General features: G+C 45.5%; 1 protein-coding gene across 1 annotated transcript in view; it reads right to left on the reverse strand.

Annotated features, from left to right (window-relative positions):
• The window catches only part of CMYA5 (cardiomyopathy associated 5), a 109,250-nt gene that overhangs the window by 37,100 nt on the left and 53,268 nt on the right, over positions 1 to 18,882 (reverse strand). The window contains exons 7-8 of the mRNA XM_053299617.1: positions 7,626 to 7,775; positions 3,643 to 3,789 (exon numbers count right to left, since the gene is read on the reverse strand). Coding sequence (XP_053155592.1) covers positions 3,643 to 3,789; positions 7,626 to 7,775 — 297 coding nt within the window. The remainder of the gene's footprint in view (positions 1 to 3,642; positions 3,790 to 7,625; positions 7,776 to 18,882) is intronic.

Genomic DNA, 18,882 nt, shown 5'->3' on the forward strand with positions numbered 1-18,882 from the left:
GGATATATTATGCCAAATATATCTGATTTCTATCCTCTGCAGCCTGAGCCTCTGAATGAACAGAAAAAAGCACATCTCAAACACTAGGTAAGGCTTTCTCCTTAACTGTTCTCACCATAGCCTTGCAATAGTGCCTGCTTAAAATTGGATTCTGAATATTTTTTGCTTATGACATTTTCTGAATAGCCCATTTCCTAGGCTGAAGGTAATTTTATTTTCTTACTCTGCTTCTTTCTATGACCTTTTCCATCCCATGATAAAATAATGGCAACCTGAGCTAAAATCTATTTGCCATTTCCAAGATGGCTGCAATATCAGCCCATAATATCAGTATCAGTGTAGTAACGTATAGTGGCGGACATCCTAACGAAGCACTGGTGCAATGGGAGAAGCACCAGTGCTTCTGAAAAGTTCAACTAACTCAGCTCCATTGCTGGCTCAGCAGTGAGCAGGGCCATCCTTAGGATGGGGCGACTGGGGCAATTGCCCCGAGCCCCGTGCTGGCACAGGCCCCGCTCTTGGCACACTGCAGTGCAGCCTGCCCTCCTCTCTCCCCCAGTCTTAGCCACTTATCTTTCCCTGCAGCCCATCTTTTGTGTTCGTGTGCAGCTTGACAGCCTCCCAAGAAATCTGCTAGAATTCCCACTCTCCCCACCTCTCGGCTGTTTGGCTTCCAGAGGAAGCCTCCATGCAGGCCTCCTTGAAGCCTGAAGCTCGAAAGAAGTAAGCAAGGGCAGGGTGAGAGGAATATGTATCCTTAAATTGAAGTGGATTTGACAAATTGTTGTTTTTTAAAAAAAATTAATTTAAAAAATCCCATCCAAAAATTCCTATGTGGCTTGTTTCATGGCAGGAAGAGAAAAATACAAAAATGTCTGGAACTGGAGCACCCCCCCCCCCGAAGGCCATCATTCCACCCCCATATGGAAAAATCTGCCCTTTGCCTTCATAAAAAAAGGGTAAAACACCCCCCTTTCTGCCCCAGCCTTTAGATCACCTCTCCTGGAATGACTTGGCATAGGGCTTTGGTACTGAGTAGAGATGCAGGGCAGGGTGGGAGGAATGTGTATCTTTAAATTGAAGTGGATTGGACAAATTGTTGGGTTTTTGGTTTGGTTTGGTTTGGTTTGGTTTGGTTTGGTTTGGTTTGAAAAACCCATCCAAATAGTCCTATAAGTGGTTTGTTTCATGGCAGAAAATTACAGGAACTTCTGGAACAAACAATATATAATATTTATTTATTTATGAATGCACTATGCTCAAGTTGATTTGCAGCCCAGAAGGTCTGAGAACTGTGAAGCATGTGTTGTGTTTTTTATTTTTATTTCTTTAGAAATGCATTATATGTCCAAGCTGGTTGGACATGTCCAAAAACCTCACTCACACTATTTACACTGTATGTCATCAATCAGTATGATTCTGTAATGATATTAAATGTTAAGGAGGCCCCACACATGCTGATTTGCCCACAGCCCCGCACTCCACTAGGGAAGGTGGTGCCCTGGCGGTGGGGACAAATTTCAGTGACTTCCCCTTCCCTAGGAAGTGCTCTATGCTGCCTGAAAATATGTCCCTGAGGGTCATGCAGGCCTCAGGGGCATATATTCAGGTATGGCATAGAGTGCTTCTGAGGGAAGGAGAGGTTGCCTACACACACACAAGCACACACCATCACCGGTACAGCATTAATCTGGAACTTTTTAGAAGCACTGGTGCTATATTAGTCAGGATGTCAGCCACGGTTAAAATAATAAAGTAATATAAAAGTATTTAGCCATGATTCAACCAAAATTAAGTCTCTGGGCTGGTTTGCACAAGTGATCTCATGTTAGTTTGATGAGAATCTGAGATTCTCGAGAAGTGTGTTGTATGAACTATGAATCTCAGACTGGCACTGCACCAAACCACCATAAACGTGAGATTTTCAAGCTAACTTCAGATCTAAGATTACCAGTCTCAGCTTCATGGTGCCAATCTGAGTGTTATGGTAATGGCTGTGTTCATAGAACACACTCCAGTCCACAGGAGTACATGCGTCTCTGGAATTCCCATCAAACTAACATGAGATTGATTATATGAACCTGCCCATAGATTTCAATGAAAGCACATGGAACTTAAAAGTACATAGCGTTGACTGGATTGCAGCTACCACAACCACAAGCTTTAGGAGCAGGTTCTGGTGAGGAGCAACCCCAGAGTTTCTGTTTCTTCTTCATTTTGTCACCTGCACAGCTTTATTTAATCCTATCCCATAACGAGAGCACCCGTCCATGTTATCTTTTCTTTGATCCCCTCTGACAGCCAATTTATACAGCTGAAATTTGACCATGACTGAAAGTGAGTTCAATGTACATTACAGCTGGCTAGTGACTGAAGCAGTCATTGGTTTCTGCCACTGAAAAGCCAGATAGATTTCAGCGTACAATGGAACTGGGCAAGTTTCCCCCTCATGCCTAACATGGTTGGCATAGGAAAGTGAAACCCAGTCCAACTGTGCTATGAACCAACCTACTGACAGCTTCACCATGTGGGCAGTTGCAATGTGCATTGCAAAGAAGTCACAAAGAAGTCACTGGTTCATACATGCATGTTCATCACTTGGAGCTTCTCCAGACAATGACTTTACTTTGGGAGGGTGGGTGCACGTTCACATATTGGCCACATTTACCCTGAAGTCCATATGATATATCAGAGAGCACTCTATACATGATTCAGGGTTTTCCCTGCACATTGGAGCTTAGCTTGGGGTTAAAAAAAATCCACTTTTTGTGTCATGTTTTTTGTGCAAATTCAAACTCACAGTAAAGCCTCACAGTGAATCCATGGTGAATCCTGCTGTCTGGGAAAGCTCCTAGTTACTGAAAATGATGAGTTGCATGTGTGACTGCATCATCACAAATCTGATACCACTGACAGAACTTTCAAAGCAGCTAATGGGGCAGTGGGGAAGCAACCTTCCTAGAGAGCAGGAGGCTGGTGGTTCGAATCGCCGCTGGTGTGTTTCCCAGAAAATGGGAAACTCCTATAGCAGGCAGCAATGATATAGGAAGGTGCTGAAAGGCATCATCCCATACTGAATGTGAGTAAGGGTAAACCCCTCCTGTATTCTACCAAGAAAACCACATGGCTCTGTGGTCACTAGGAGTCGACACCGACTCATGGCACAACCATTCCTTTCCTAAAAGCAAAACCAGTCAATGGAGTCAGTTCACAGATTTTGTTGCCAGTTGTCAAGTGACAAGAAATTAAGCAATGCCTATGCGTGTGTGAACCATCCCACTGTGTGTCCCACACACATTTTAATCCCTAAGTACATATGCATATCAGGGAGAGCTTGAGGAGGAACTCCTCACTTAACAGGGAGGGTGAGGAGGAGAGACACTTTTCAGACGAAGAAAAATGGAAGATTTGAGTTATTAGATTTGGAAAGGGGAATTCAGTAAAATGCGGGGAGGACTCTTCAACTGCTTGGTGGCGGTGTGAGCGGGTGGGGGGGGGAGATCTGCACTTCTGTGTATCTGCACATTGTATGCAAATGCAAAGCAATTCCCAGCTGCCCCTTCCATTATATCTCCTCTGTACTACACACAGGAAAATTGCCAAGACTGAGAAAAAATGGTTTTCTAAGTCCCTGCCACTTACCAGTTCTAAATGTAGATTTGTTACTAGGAAAGCTACATCCTGTGTAGTTCACAGCCATAACCCACACACTGTAACAGTGCCCAGGTTCCAAGTCTTCTAAAACGCAGTTGCTCTCCTTCACAGTAACACGATATTCTTCCACCAAGCCTGAAACCAGGGAAGAAAGACACACACATGTGCAGAAATTAAGGATGAGAAATGTGCTTCTCAAAAGGAAACCATAGATTTCATGGCTTGCATATGAGCGATGTATACCAATACGTGACTAGCAGTTACCCATAAAGCATTAGAGACATAACAATAATTGTTTTCCAAAAGTCATAAATCATGGCTGTGAATATCTAGCTGAAATAGTACAGTATTCATTTAAAAAACAAGGAATTATTTGGGGGTTCAGTGAATGGGAGAACATTTTATTGTCAATATTCTTTGTGTTATACGGGTAATTTTTCTTCTAATATATTACTCCAGATTCCAGTATACAAAAGGAAGCTGGCACCTTGAGAATAGAAATGTGACATCAACAATGTGACTAAACTATGCAACTAGCTGCCACCGGATATGGTGATGGCCAGCAATCTAGCTGGTTTTAAAAGGGGATTTGACAAATTCATGGAGGATAGGGCTGTCAGCAGCTACTAGCCTTGGTAGCTGTATATTTCCATCAGGATCAAAGGTGGCATGCCCCTGAACAGCAGGTCCTAGGGGACACCAAGAGGAGGCGGCAATTTTCCTCTTTAACCCACTTGTGGGCTTCCCTGATACAACTGGTTGGATACTTCATGAGGCAGGATGTTGGACTGGATGGGCCTTGGCCTGATCCAGCAGGGCTTTTCTTATGTGTTTATGATTATCCCGAACAGCCAAATAAATGCTTGATTACTTCCATATTTGGCTAGTGGCTCTTCTTTCTCATGTCTGAAACGATTCTTAGTTAAGCACACCTGCACAGGATTCAAAACAAAACAAAGAAGTCATGTGGTTGCTTTGCAATGTGCCCAAATCACAACGCAACCCACATTTCCTCATCCTACACTAATGCCAATTTGCCTGAAGTAAGCTGAGTGATGGCACGATTAAAAAACAACAACAACACTCAGTTGAGTTAAAGCACATAGTGTGCATAGTGGTACATCTGGCACAAAGTAAAGCTATGAGGAGAACTTTCCAACATGCTAAACTGCATGGATTTTGGCTAAGTCTATATTTGCAACAGAATGAGGTGTAGTAATAATCAGGCTTGAGGGAGGACACAGACTCAATTAAAGTAACTTCTTGGAGGGTGGGCTTCTCCAAATAAGGAATAAAGCCCAAGAGAATCAAATCTCTGTGACCCAATCCAGAGTGAAGGCCAAGGCTTATTGGGAAACAGCCTATAGCGAAGTAGGGGAGGGGTGTGTTAGAGTTCAGTTCTCCTCTAGAGGCCTTGGAGTGAGGTCTGATCAGTGAGGTCTGATCAGTACTGTAGGGAAAAGGGAGACTAACAGCCTTGGGCTGGGAATCAACTAGAAAATCTTTACCTGAAGTAAGAAGGATAGGGACCAGTTTAGCTAGACACATCAGGAAATTTATCTTTGTTTAAGTGCTTGGATCTGACTGCATTGTTTTGTAGTTCCTGGGGAAGGGCTTACTTGAATGGAAGCAGTGATTGTTGATGCCTCAACTATAGTTTAATTTATCATCAAATGATTAATACATCCTTGTTATAGAGTGACACTCCTTATTGGGTCCTGCCCTAGTTACAGCTCTTAAAGACCTAAGACTGCTCAAGCCTTAATGTAGGAGGGGTTTTCCACTTTACTCTCCCAGAATATTCCCTTGGAAGGGTGAATCTGCTCATATAAAAAGTGAATGGTGGCATCCTACCCAGGACTCCTCACAGCTAGAGAAGGGATTTTGTATTCTGCTACCCCTTTTGAATATTACATGCAACATGAGGTGTTAGAAGAATCTGTACCATTCCATACCACAGATGGGAGATACTATTTCTAAATACTTCCCTTATGATTAAATAAAAAACAAAAAAACCTCCTTGCAACAGAAAACTAGCATATCAGGGTGACAGTGACCTGGTTTACACAATTGTTTGAATCTAGGTTTAATGTAAATTAATGGCATTAGCGTGATTGTGTGAAGGCAGGGGTTTGTGTGAGCCAAGACAGGAATCTCAGATTAATCTCAGGTCATAAATAACGGTGTGGGTTCACACAATCATGGCAATGTCGGTAACCCACACCAAACCTACATTTGAATGATTGTGCAAACAGGCCTAGTATCTAGCCCAGTCCTTGTGTGTTATTTATTTGTTTATTACATTTTTATACCGCCCCATCCAAAGGCTGTTTTTCTATTTGCAGGGAGTTTTTAATGTTCAGGAATATCCAAAAATGTAAGCCCCCACCTGCAGTCTGAAGTGGTTCTTCCTCCTCAGCACTTTACCATCTAGTTTTGTTGCATATTTAGACTGAGCCTCTGACAAACCCACATTCTCTGTCCACAAATTAGACAGGATGAATTGGGTCTAAAATTGTCAGGAAGCTGGAAGAAAATCTTAAATATGCCTCTGGATCTATTTTTATGGGCACATACAATAGCTACAAATTTCAAATGATGTACTGAGATTTCACAGATACGCATCTGTTGGGACTGTCAAAGCATATCCATTCTGGAAGCAATGCCAATGTGTTGGGTTTTTTTTTACAGATATAGCATGTTTAGGAAGCCAACTCTGTAATTTATATTGAAATGCTTAGCTGCTATTATATCATTATTATATTTCTCTACGAATGCATCCAGACCAGCACTTTTGTCACATTTCATTAACTTCATTTTTGTCACTCATTATCCTAGTAATAATATTGGACCATTTCCTGTAAATATGTTCTCCCTCCTCCTTGAAACTTCATGCTTGGTCCCCTCTGCTCCCTCCTGCATCTTCACAAATACTGAAATCTCTACAACTGCACCCTTCTCATACCCATTCATCCTAATAAATTGATGCTGGTTGCCAAAATGATATGGTGGGGGAAAGGATGCCTTGAAAATGGACTGTCAGATCTCATTCACTCATATGAACCTGCTAGGGCCCTCCATTCTACAACTTGGGCCCTGTTTGCAGCTCCTGAGATCCAGTTGGTGGAGACCAAGGACAGGGCCATTTTGGTTGTGGTCCCTCAGCTTTGGAATGCCCTCCCAGCAGAGCTTCACTATTCTCCCTCCCTTAGGGTGTTTAAGAAACAATGACCCATCATTTCAGAGAGGCTTTTTAGTTTTTATTCTCTGTCCCCAGTGGATATTTATGTCATGTTTTCATGTCAGTCATATTCATGACTAAGTCTAGTTTTAAACTGAATTGTATTAATTAATTTTATTATATTGCTTTATCTGTATTGCTTTTGCAAGCTGCCCCAAGCAGTATTTATCCCACTAGATGGGTGGGATGAAAATATTTTAAATAAATAAGTCGTGAAGGAGGTAGGTTTAGCTTCTAAAAGAAAAGAAAGATCTCCTGAAACTAAAAGGCTGTCTGTGGTGAATGTGTGCATGGACAGATGGCACCAATGTACCATTTTAAAATAGAAAGCGGGGCTCCAATCATGGAGGAGAAATGGGACAATGGGCAGGAACTGCTGGTGTGAGAATTCTGTCCAAAACACCTGCAGGTTCAATATACTCTACAATTTGTGCAAAACATTCCAGAGAGCAAAGTGCAAACATTGATAGATTACGGTACAGATTTTCTATCACAGATTACATGAAAAACTGCTAGTCCTAACCATCCTTAGATATGATCATGTTTATCATATTCACACTTCCTAATCATAAAGCAGTTATCTCTTATTTCATACATTTCTGACTTTATTATTAGAACCCTTCACTCTTCATCTGTGTTTGTGTGTGTGTGTGTGTGTACGCACACACATACACAGATCCGCCACCACCACCATCACCCCACCGCCTGAGAGTCTGAATCACTCACACACCACTTTGTTCTTTGCTTTCTGGGTGTTCCTCCACACAATAGACCTGGAAGAAATCAATGACATCATCTTCATTCACAGTCCAGTACACTGCAATCGATGTGCCTGTTGCTGAGTTTGGATCCTGAGGCTGTAATTTTGGAGTGTTTGGAACTGGAAGGAAAGACACCATTAGTTACTCACACGCCTCACTGTTGGGCATAGCATGCAGCAGCAGCAGCTTTCCTGAACAAAAGTGGAAGTGGGTTAGCCTGTAGGGAGAAGTGCCATCTATCATGACAGCTCAGTATTAAAGTAACTAATTGGGACTGTGTTGATCCTGCTAAACCTCTTTGGACTGGCACTGACAAGCACACTGACAGCTATACTCCTTATGGGCTTACAAAACCCTTCCTCTGAACTGCTTTAGGAGTCAAACAGCCTATCCTAAACATGCTTATTCAAAGCATACTTTATAGTGCTCCAGTTACAGGGGGAGCAGAGAAAAGTTGGCCTTTTCCCACTTTTTGAGGTGGCCAGCACCATTGTTCCTCCTTTTAGAGGACATGATTTGCCTAAATTTGGGGGGAATCATGGTGGGGCCTGAGGATTTCATTAAAAGCCCTGTTATCTTCCCACCCCTCAAAATCCAAGCACTGTATACTGTACCATGCCAAGTTGGGGTGTCCACCAAGACAGGGAGGGACACAGAACTTGGCAGTGGTGGATTAACAGAGAGGCAGAGTAGGCATTCGCCTGTGGTGGCAAAATTTGAGAAGCAGCAAATTTTGCTACCCCTCTCTGTGGGCAGTGGCTGCTGCAGCAATGGTGGAGTGGGCGAGGAGAAAGTTCCCCCTTTTAACTTAAAAAAAGGTAAACCTTTTTTGTTTAAGGTAAAAGGGCAGCAAAAGCCTTTTTGCCTATGGGCAGCAAAAAGCTTAATCTGCTCCTGGACCTTGGACAGTTCCAGGGGGAAAGAGTTCAGGACCTCTGATAGCTCCAAGCAAAACTATGAGGGAGTGGTGTATAGCAGTGTAAGAAGGATGTTGCTCCAGCAGCTGTTTGGAGCAAGCTGCTGGTTTTTGTGGCTGCTGTCCTGGTAGGGTGGATTGGCTGTGCCCCTTCCCTGGTGAAACCTCTGTTGTTTAAAGGGGCCTTGCCTGACTTTTTAAAGCACTAGCTCCAGCTAGGGGTTCTCTAATTGGGCTGGCAGTTCCTTGAGGGACTCCTCCACATTAGATGACCATACCATGTATTTTGGTTGTGGTGGAGATATTGCCTCTGGTGCTTCTGCTTCTCCTGATGTTTGGAAGTGGGGGGAGGGGGGTGTTCCAGTGACATGGGGTCACCTCAGGATCTCAATCATAGGTTCTTCTCACCCTGTCTCATGGCCTGAACTATCTACGTTATCCCCCAGTTGAGGGGGGGCAGATCCAGGAACATGACACACGGAGGTCATTGGGCTTTTCTCATGACCCTAAACGGGCTTGGAGGAGCACCCCACCAAGATAGGAGAGCCATGCACACTCTCAATCAGTGGTTATATGTTTCCAAAGATCAAGGCAAGGGGAGAAGTAAGTGATCGTGTGAGAACTGGGAGCTGGGAAGGACAGCTTTTTGTCCACCCTTGATAAAATGCTGGGGACAGAATGTGAGCTGGCCACGCCCATCCTATCCAGCTCCCAGCTACTACACAATCACTCTCCCCTCCTTCTGCCTTGATTTTTGCAAACACACAACCATTGACCAAGGGCACAAATGGCTCTCCTCCCCTGAATGGGCACTCTTTTGAGCCTGTTTAGGGTTGTGAGAACAGCCCTCTTATCTACACTAGAAATGGTTGGTAATCAGCTTAACTGTCATTGCTTTCCCACATAGAATTCTGTGAATTGTTGTTTGATGAGAGTATTGAGAATTGTCTTGTAGAGAGATGGTATAAAATCAAAATCGTCTGGTGGCTCCTCCGGAATGGGCCTTCTCCATTGCTGCCCCCGGATTTTGGAATGCATTCCCTGTTGAAATCAGAGCCTCCCCATCTCTGGAAACTTTTAAAAAGGCACTGAAGACACATTTATTCACCCAGGCTTTTGATTAGATTTATAGTTTTAATATTTTTAATGTTAGGTTTTAAATGATTTTAGATATTTTAATGTTTAAATGATTTTGTTTAATTGATTTAATATTTAAATGATTTTAATTGTAAACCGCCCAGAGACACAGGTTTGGGGTGGTATAGAAATGTGTTTAATCAATCAATCAATCAATCGCAGCGTCCATGCAGTGTATCTCTCCAAAGCTAGAAGGAAAGAGTCACCTCCTCTTTCGTCCTACAGATGACCATATTATCCCTAAAGCCCCCTTCTTCTCCACTGCTGCTTAGTCCTTGAGAGACCCAACCCTCACTCACATAGCTGACCCTTGTGACAGCTGTGACAGAGTTATTAAGATGTGTATATGTTCCAACTGAGTAATGCACACACTGGGGCTATTGATCCAAACTAAACTAACCAAAAGCAGGATATCTTCAAAGGACAGATTAAACTCCAAATATCTCCAAGTTAAATCATTTGGTGGAACAACAGGAAAAAAAAATAATCCTCCTTCCTTTCCCCTGGGCTTTTCCTGGCAGATTTCCACATTATGTATGAAGATCCACACAGAAAGATGTTTTGCTGCTTTCCAGTTATTTTCAGATGCTATCACAAAATCCTGTGGCTCAAACAAAGCAAATGCTGAAGCTAGCAGATTTTCATGTGATTAAGAAAAAAGAGCTGGCTGCCATTCAAAACATCCATCCTTCCCATCACTGAATAGGAACAGAAACTAAATTATTTCTATAGTTACTGGCTGGAAGCAGACCATAATTATTTCAGAAAGGTGAAGGGAATGGGGAAATGGCACAGGGGAAAGGATTAGCCTCCTCTTCCCACAGCACTGCAATCCCAGTCAGATTTGGGCGGGGAAAGGACGGGGGATAAGGGGCACAGCAGCAATTAAAGTTTTTAAGAAGTGGCATATCTCATCACAGATCTTCCAATATCATGTTTAATGGTGTTCTCCTTTCACTCTTATTTCAAAACCCAGTGTGTTGCAATGGTTAGAGCGTTAGACTAAGACCGGGGGAAACCTGAGTTCAAATCCCATTCAGCCATGGAATTCACTGGGCGACTCTGGGACAGTCACTTATCTCTCAGCCTAACCCACCTTACAGGGTTATTGTGAGGATAAACATAATCATGTATTCTACTCTGGGAGCCTTGGAAAAAGAGCAGGACATAAATGTAACATATAAAATAAACAGTAAATAAAATCCTGCGACATGTGGAATGATCAGAGACGAGTAAGGAGCAAAAGAAATGAATGCATATATCATGGTTAACAGGGCTGGCATTAGCAGAAAACACCATTGGGCAGCTGCTAATAGCCCAGCACCTCAGGGATTTCCAGTTATTTTCAGATCCTGTTGCCCACCATGTTTTCCCCCCACAGTGCCTGTGATACAGGGAAACATGGGGCATTGTGGAGGGGAGGGGAAAATATGGTAGGCAGCTGCTACTCCTACAATGCAGCCACAACTACAATGCAGTTGTGGCTGCTGTCAGCTCATTGAGGATGATAGGAGGAGCTCATATCTGCTGCCACAATAAGGGAAGGAGGGCCCATCCACCCAGTGAGGAGGGAACCCACCAGAGGTCACCTTCTGGGAGGGCCTCAAACCTTGCCAGGGTCACCTTTCCAATGGTCCCCTCAAACCCTGATGGACAATTGTGCCACTGTCACATCAGTGTCACCTTGCTTAAGAACTATCATCTGCCTCCAGCCCCATTTTTTATTTATTTAGACAATTGTATCTAATACCTGATAAATGAGATAAGTACAGGCTTTTAAAAACAATCTTCACAAGGAGTGAACTCTTGGTTTCTCACTGGCCAAATCTGAACGTAACATGAAACCGGAATTAAATGGGGCAGAGGTTGGAACTCCATTATGTCCGAATTTGTGCAACTGCAGTTTTGAGCCAAAAGTGACCCGTAGTTTGCCTCACCAAGCTCCAATCTGAACCTTTGGCTTGCAATAAGGTTCACTGCCGAGACCTGAGATTTGGCCGCCGAAGCATTATGTAAGAATGTGGACAGTGCCATAATTGCAGTTCCATGAGGTTTTTGAAACCACAATCATAAAGGTGGCACTGAAGACCTGCCTGGGATCATGGCCACTCCATGCCTGTGGTGGAACTTACTGGTCACCTCTCCAAGCACCAGCCCCACCCCTCCTGTTTCTGATGCAGCAGTGCAGTTGCCTGGCAGCAATGCACTATGCTGGCCCAAACCCATGAATTTTGAATGGGAATAAAGATCTGTCCACACACCCAATGTTCCCCCTGTCTACACATGTAGCTAAGCTCTGACGCTTGTGGAGTGTCAGAGTCTCCTTTGGGTCCATGCAAGGCTTCTCAGAGCCTGCGGGAGAGAGGAAGAAGAGGATACCATCTCCCCCAGGGTGTGAGACTGGAGTGCCTGCCTGGCTACCTCTTCTCTTCTGCCCTCCCTGGTTGCCACCTCCCTCCCCCCAGGACTGCTTGCAGAGAGGCTTTGCAGGACTGGGGCTGTAAGGGTGACTGGGCAGTTTTTCCTGGTTCCACCTACTGAGCTTGCTGCTCAGCCTATATAGGAAGACTGCCAGTGGCCACAGCACTCAGAAGCCTGCTGGAGAGAGGAAGAAGAGGATACCATCTCCCCCAGGGTGTGAGACTGGAGTGCCTGTCTGGCTACCTCTTCTCTTCTGCCCTCCCTGGTTGCCATCTGCCTCCCCCCAGGACTGCTTGCAGAGAGGCTTTGCAGGACTGGGGCTGTAAGGGTGACTGGGCAGTTTTTCCTGGTTCCACCTGCTGGGCTTGCTGCTCAGCCTATATAGGAAGACTGCTGGTGGCGGAGGGCCCGCCACTGAAGGGGTGACACCAAAGGGGGTTGCCCTTTGGGGGAGAAATGAGGGCAAGGGCTGAACACTTTGTCCAACCATTTGTATAGAGGGAGGCATTCAATAGTGGGGCTTCTATTTAATCAATTTTAAGTTGTGCTGAGGTTGGGTTGAAGTTGCAATGTGTGTGGGTTTGTCTGGAGATGGGGAGGCAGGGAGTGCCTTCGTTGAATGTGGGCAGCTATTCCGGTGGTGGTGGGGAATAGAAGAAGAAACGTTAGCAGGTCAGCAGGCTGTTCTAGAGGAAGGGTGGTCAGAAATCTAATAGCTGTCCCCCTTTCTGGCTGTCCTGCCAGCTCTTTGACCTCGGGGAGCACTGCCAACATCCCACATAACCTTACCTTGCTCCTCTGCAATGCCAGGTCGGTCCAAAATAAATCAGAACTCATCCATGATTTGATCATGGATGAAGGGGCCAACCTGATGTGTATTACTGAGACTTGATTGTGGGAGGCTAGTGGCCCAGTTTGGTCCCAGCTTCTCCCTCCAGGATTTTCTGTAGAGGAGCAGGTGAGGGGACGTGGGCGGGGAGGTGGGGTGGCCGTGGTCTATAAGGATAACATCTCCCTTACTAGGGTCCCTGTCAGGTTATCGGACCATATTGAATGTGTGTACTTGAGTTTGGGGACCAGGGATAGATTGGGACTTCTGTTGGTGTACCGATCGCCCCGCTGAATCCCTTACTGAGCTCACGGACTTGGTCGCGAAACTTGCATTGGAGTCTCCCAGACTTTTGGTGCTGGGGGACTTCAATGTTCATTTTGGGACCAATTTGTCCGGGGCAGCTCAGGAGTTCATAGCTTGACACCGCCCCTTAAGGATTGTGGCCAATTGCAGCTGTTCTAGTGATGTGCTGACCCTTTGCCCACAGTCCGGTGACACAAGTGCTACGGAGGCTACTGGGATGGGCCTTGGAGGACCAGGAAGAGGGAGGGGCTCCCCTCTCCTGAAACGAGAGACTGCAAGACCGCAGTTGGATAAACGTCCGCGATGCAATTTACAGTTTGAAACTGAAACTGGGTTCGTCAACCTCCAGTTTCACGTTATGTGAAAATTCAGCCTCTGGGGTAGAGACAAAGAAGACAGAACTGGTTTGCAATATTCATCTAAGGCTGATAGAGCCAAAACTATGATTTTTAATATGCAAAACATGATTCCATTGAAACGTTTATTTTACTGTAGTAACTGGGCATCAGTTCAGCTGAACTGGTATTTTTCACTTAGCTATGCAAGACCATTACAATCAGTGGGGAAATATTAATTAAAAATGGAGAGATTTTCCAATACTTTATGTGCCTAGCCAATGAAACACCTGTCAAATGACAGCTTTCCACATTGCCGGTTGTTCCAGTCAATGGCCAGTCTGGTAGTACAAACGTACCACTGCCACAAAGAGAGATGTGCAGTTGTGTAGGGCTTTGTGCACGAATCCCTCATTTGGACTGAGTCACCAGTGCTGATCCCGCTAAATTCCCCAGTCTACCATTTGTGTTAGTAAGGATCAGCTCAATCCCCATGTTGCTTGCTGCTCTCATACGTACTCAGCCTGCACACTTGACACGCTCTCCAGAAAAATCCTCTATGTGCACTGCCTAAGGAAGCAACATTTGAAAACAAAAACAGAAAGCACTTGACTGTTCTGAAGGAAGGTACGGACTGAATGTAACAGTTGGCTCCAGATACCGTGGCATATTATAAGTTATATACCATCTGCTAGACCTGACTGAATCACAGATGACCAGTTTTTAAAACGGTCATTTGGAACACAGATCTTGTTGCCATCACAAATACAATTTGAATGGCAACACTGCAAAAGGCTACTCAGACAATTTTTAAAAACCAACTAGCACAGAGCATTTGTGCACTAGTACTTGATTGCTTCCCTCACCCCCTATCACAGCCCCCCTCATCACAGAGATCTCTCCATCCTCCCCTGAGCCACGCTCCTCCTCCTCTTCCATCCCATTGCTTCCACCCCCCTCACCTCTCTTGGTCACTCCTCCATCCCTTTACTCCATCTCCCTCACCCCCTCAGTCGCGGCTGCAGCGTTGCTGGTGCCTATTGGCGAAGCTACAGCCCCCTATCCCCAGAGACCTCCCCACCCTCACACGAGCCCCACTCCTGCTCCTCCCTACAGGAGCAGCGGCGGCTGACCGGGCCTTTCATTGCTGCCGCCACCAACATGGTCGCTCATTCCCCTCAGGTTGCTGACAGGCTCAGGCCTGTTCCTCAGAGAGGCATTGATGTAAAATCATTAGCATGATAATAGGGATACTCTCTTTACAAATGCAGATAGATGTAGCTCTTTAGTAATCTCTCCCCACCCCACCCCCTGCATTGGCTAGAAGGAAAACACTATGTGAACTTGCATCAAAACAAAACCCGAGAGCAGAGGGGAGGGGCTGCTTCTATCAATGCCGCGGGTGTGATTCGAAGTGGCTCCACTCAACATTTACCCTGCAGCCTGAAGCCATGTGCAAATAACTCCCAGGTAGAACTGGGAAAGACTCTTGCCTGACACCCTAGAGAGCCACTGCATTCAGCGTAAACAATACTGTGCTAGATGGGCCAATGATCTGGCAGCTTCCTATGCGCCCATGTTCCTAACTGTTGAGACAAGGACCACCTTTAGCTCTTTAGATTTATTGTGAATGTTCTGTCTTTCCCCCAGTGAAGAGAGTTAGCTCAAAACGCATTGGGATGCTTGCATAAATATTTTTCTGCCATAGTAAGTTTTTCATTTTCATACATTCTTTGCACCAATTGATTTTCTTGCTCTCTCTTTTTTGTTTTTACCGTTGGTGCTGCCCTCTGTTTTTCTTGTGCTGGTTCTGCAACAGCATCAGCAGGGTTTACATACATGCAGCAGCTTGGGGTGAATGTGCTCAACTACCCATGTTTTGCTGCACAGCATGTGGGCCAGTGGCTGCAAATAAGCAGCTAGTTCTCAGGACCGATCTTTCTTCTTAAAATGCTTTAAATAAAACAAATGATTTGATGCAAATCAATGGGGGGGGGGTTTCAGCTGCATTGCATTGTCACCAAAGGGGACCAAAGAGGTATATGATGCAAAATAGCAGCCTTGAAAAGGAACACATTACCAGGGGGCTTTACAGACAGGGTTGTTACCCTGAATCTCCTTCGGGAGAGAGAGTGTGTACGTTCACACACCAGCCAAACTTACCCCCAAGTCCCTTCAAGATCCTTGGACCCAGTCCACACACAAATCAGGGTTTGTCTTGCGAATTCTAGCTTATCTCGGTGTATTTCCGGGTTTTTAAAATGCTGGTTTTAAGCTACTTTTTCTGAAAACGGCAGAACAACTAAGGAGAGGCACTGACATAGAATCATTAGCATGATAAGAGGGATACTCTCTTAAGAAATGCAGATGCAGCTCTTTAGAAAGCTCTTTCTCCCCCACCCTCAGTTGGCTAGAAGGAAAACACAGAGGCATGCCATGTGAACTTGCCTCAAAACAAAACCCGAGAGCAGAAGGGAGGAGCTGCTTCCCTCAATGCCTCGAGTATGATTCGAAGTGGCTTTGCTCAACATTTACCCTGCAGCATGAAGCCATGCACAAATAACCCAGGGGGGTTAGAGATGCTTCATAAACACACAGCTTGAAACTCACACCCCTGAATTGAATACTGCATATTTTTCCAGACTTGTTTCTGTACACAGGTCACTGTTAGGGGTGGGTGAAACAGGGGTAGCCCAGGGCACCTTCCTGAAAGGGGGACTAAGCTGAGTTTGATGGTAGTGGTGTGCACGGAACCACAGAGCTGTGGTTTGACATTGGGTGTGTGTGTGTGTGACTCTTTAAGAGCGGGGGAGGGTGCACTTACCTCCCCACCACCACTCTTCCTCCACTGGCACTCCGTTTTTTGGAAGGTATATCGGGCAGCAGCGTACCTCCCTGCCACCCCTTCTCCCGTTCTCGGCTGGAAGTAAGGTCTGCATGTGTGCCTGGCCTGCACGTGCATGTGCACATCGCACCCAACGCATGCACGTCATGCATGTTGCATGTGCACTGTGCGCATACCGGGCGTGACATGCACATGCACACACAGGCTGGGCACATGCGCAGACATTACTTCCGGCCAAGAACGGGAAAGGGAGCAGCAGGGAGATATGCTGCCGCCCCATATACTTTCCAAAAAACAGAGCACCGGTGGGGGGAAAGTGGTGGTGGTGGGTGTAAGTGCACAACCCCCCGGCATCAAACCTTTGAACAGTGCCACATTCAAACCAGTTCGGAGGCCTCTACAATGGCCTCCGGACGAGTTCGTGCAAATCCCTATTTGATGGTTGTTTGTCAAGAGTACTGTTTGCACTGAGCTAGGTAGAAAAGAAGTGGCAACACTGATTAACTAATGGAGGTGGGGAAGGTGGGACCTGTTGGAAGTGAAGGACTTTGGGCTGTCTCTTGTCTCAAAGACAGTGGAGGACAGACTAGTGAGTCAGAGGGCTAGAGGGTCAAGACATTGGTCATCCCTTCTCTACTGCTCTGACACTATCCCTTTGGAATGTAGATTGCTACTCTTAGGGACTAACTTCCTTCCTTCCTGCTTTGCACTTCCTCTTCCCCCTTCTCTTCCTGTTCCTTCTAGCTTGCAACATACAAGCTCCTCTCCCCTGCACCATGTGTGCAGAGATGCAGAATCTATCTGCATCCAGCTAGCTAAATAGATTAGAGATCCTATCTCCTCACTTTCCTATCTAGAATGGAGTTATCTAATAAATGCCATATATATTGATTTGAAACTAGGAACTGGCTCCAAGTTACTTTACTCTCAGCATACACGCATGCCTAACCAAATTCCGCTGTGTTGTGCCTCTGTGCACTCTGCTATAATGAAAAAAGGGATTCTGTTACCAGAGAGAATTCCTAACAGGTTATGGGAGCCCAGTATTTAGAGCCCAGTATTTAGAACTGCAACTAAAGAGTTAGGTTTGTTCCAGGAGATCCAGTGAGATCTAGCCATGGATACTTTGAATTGTTAATCTACAGCAGCTGCCCTTTCTTGGAGCTCAGTGAGGATGGCTACTTATCTAGAGGGAAAGCTCAGGCTGACTATCCTGAACCCAGACAATTACTTGGAATGGAAAACCCGACTGAGGCTTGCATTGCGTGCCGAAGGACTACAGAAAGTCACTGAAGAGGAACCCTCCCGCAGATGGAACTACAGCTGCTGAGAAAACTGCTAAAGAGATGTGGCTACGCAAAGATGCAAAAACTCAAGCTTTAATAGCTGCTTCTGTGAGTAAAAATTATCTTTCTACTATATGTGATCTTGAGACCTCAAAGGAAATGCTAAGCAAACTAGATTCCTTGCATATGAAAAAGGGGTGGGCATACACCTTTAACTTGAGAAAGAAAATGCAGAATCTCCAGTATAAAGACAGGGATTGTTTTGCCATGCATGTAGCATTGCTGAAAGATTTTTTCTTTGAATTTAAAGCTGCAAGGGAGGAATTTACAGAGAATCAGAAGCTGGAAGCTCTGTTCCTAAGCATGCCGCCTAGCTATAGCAATATAATTGGCCAATTGGAAGTACACACCACTCTAACATTTGAGAGAGCTGTGGAAACTATCTCTTCTGAGGCAAGCAGAAGAAAAGTTTTGAATTCTCGATATGAAGGTGAATTGGCAAATAATGTTGCTCTTAAGGCAACAATTGGGCATTCCAGAGGAAACCCAAGGTGGGGAGGGAATGCTGCAAGAGGAAACTGCATGGGCCCCTCACATTTGCATACAAAGAGGTCTGGCTCCATTGCCAAGGGGACTCAATACAGAGAGAGAGGTCACATGACCGCCAGCAGGTAGGGGTGTGCACGGAACCGCGGAGCTGCGGTCTGGCACTGGGGTGGGGGCTTCCAAAAGAATACGTGGGGGGGGGGCTTTACTTACCCCCTCAAGAATTTTTTCGTATTTATTTGAGTAAGCGGGCGGCATACCTCCCTGCCGCCCGCTTCATTCCCCCTCCTTTTGGCGGCGCGCGGCTTGGCTTAAACTTCCTCCTCCTTTGATGTGGAATCAATGAATGCTCAATCGGGTGGCAGGGTAGCTCCCAGTCCCTGCTGCCCGGCTCTTCAATCCCCCCGTCTCGGCTGGCGGCCGCCCCCTGAGCAGCCCCAAGACCCCTGCCGCCCCTTCCCTTCCATACTATAATGTTAATAAAGTTAACTTCAGAGAGCGGGCGGCGGGAGAACTCCCTGCCATCCGCTCGCTTCCCCAGCTCAGCTGCAAATGGCTTCTAGGAAGCCTTTTGCACAGGCGCGCAAAAGGCTTCCTAGAAGCCA

The sequence above is a fragment of the Hemicordylus capensis genome, chromosome 2 (assembly GCF_027244095.1).
Source record: "Hemicordylus capensis ecotype Gifberg chromosome 2, rHemCap1.1.pri, whole genome shotgun sequence".
In the NCBI taxonomy this organism is placed as follows: Eukaryota; Metazoa; Chordata; class Lepidosauria; order Squamata; family Cordylidae; genus Hemicordylus; species Hemicordylus capensis.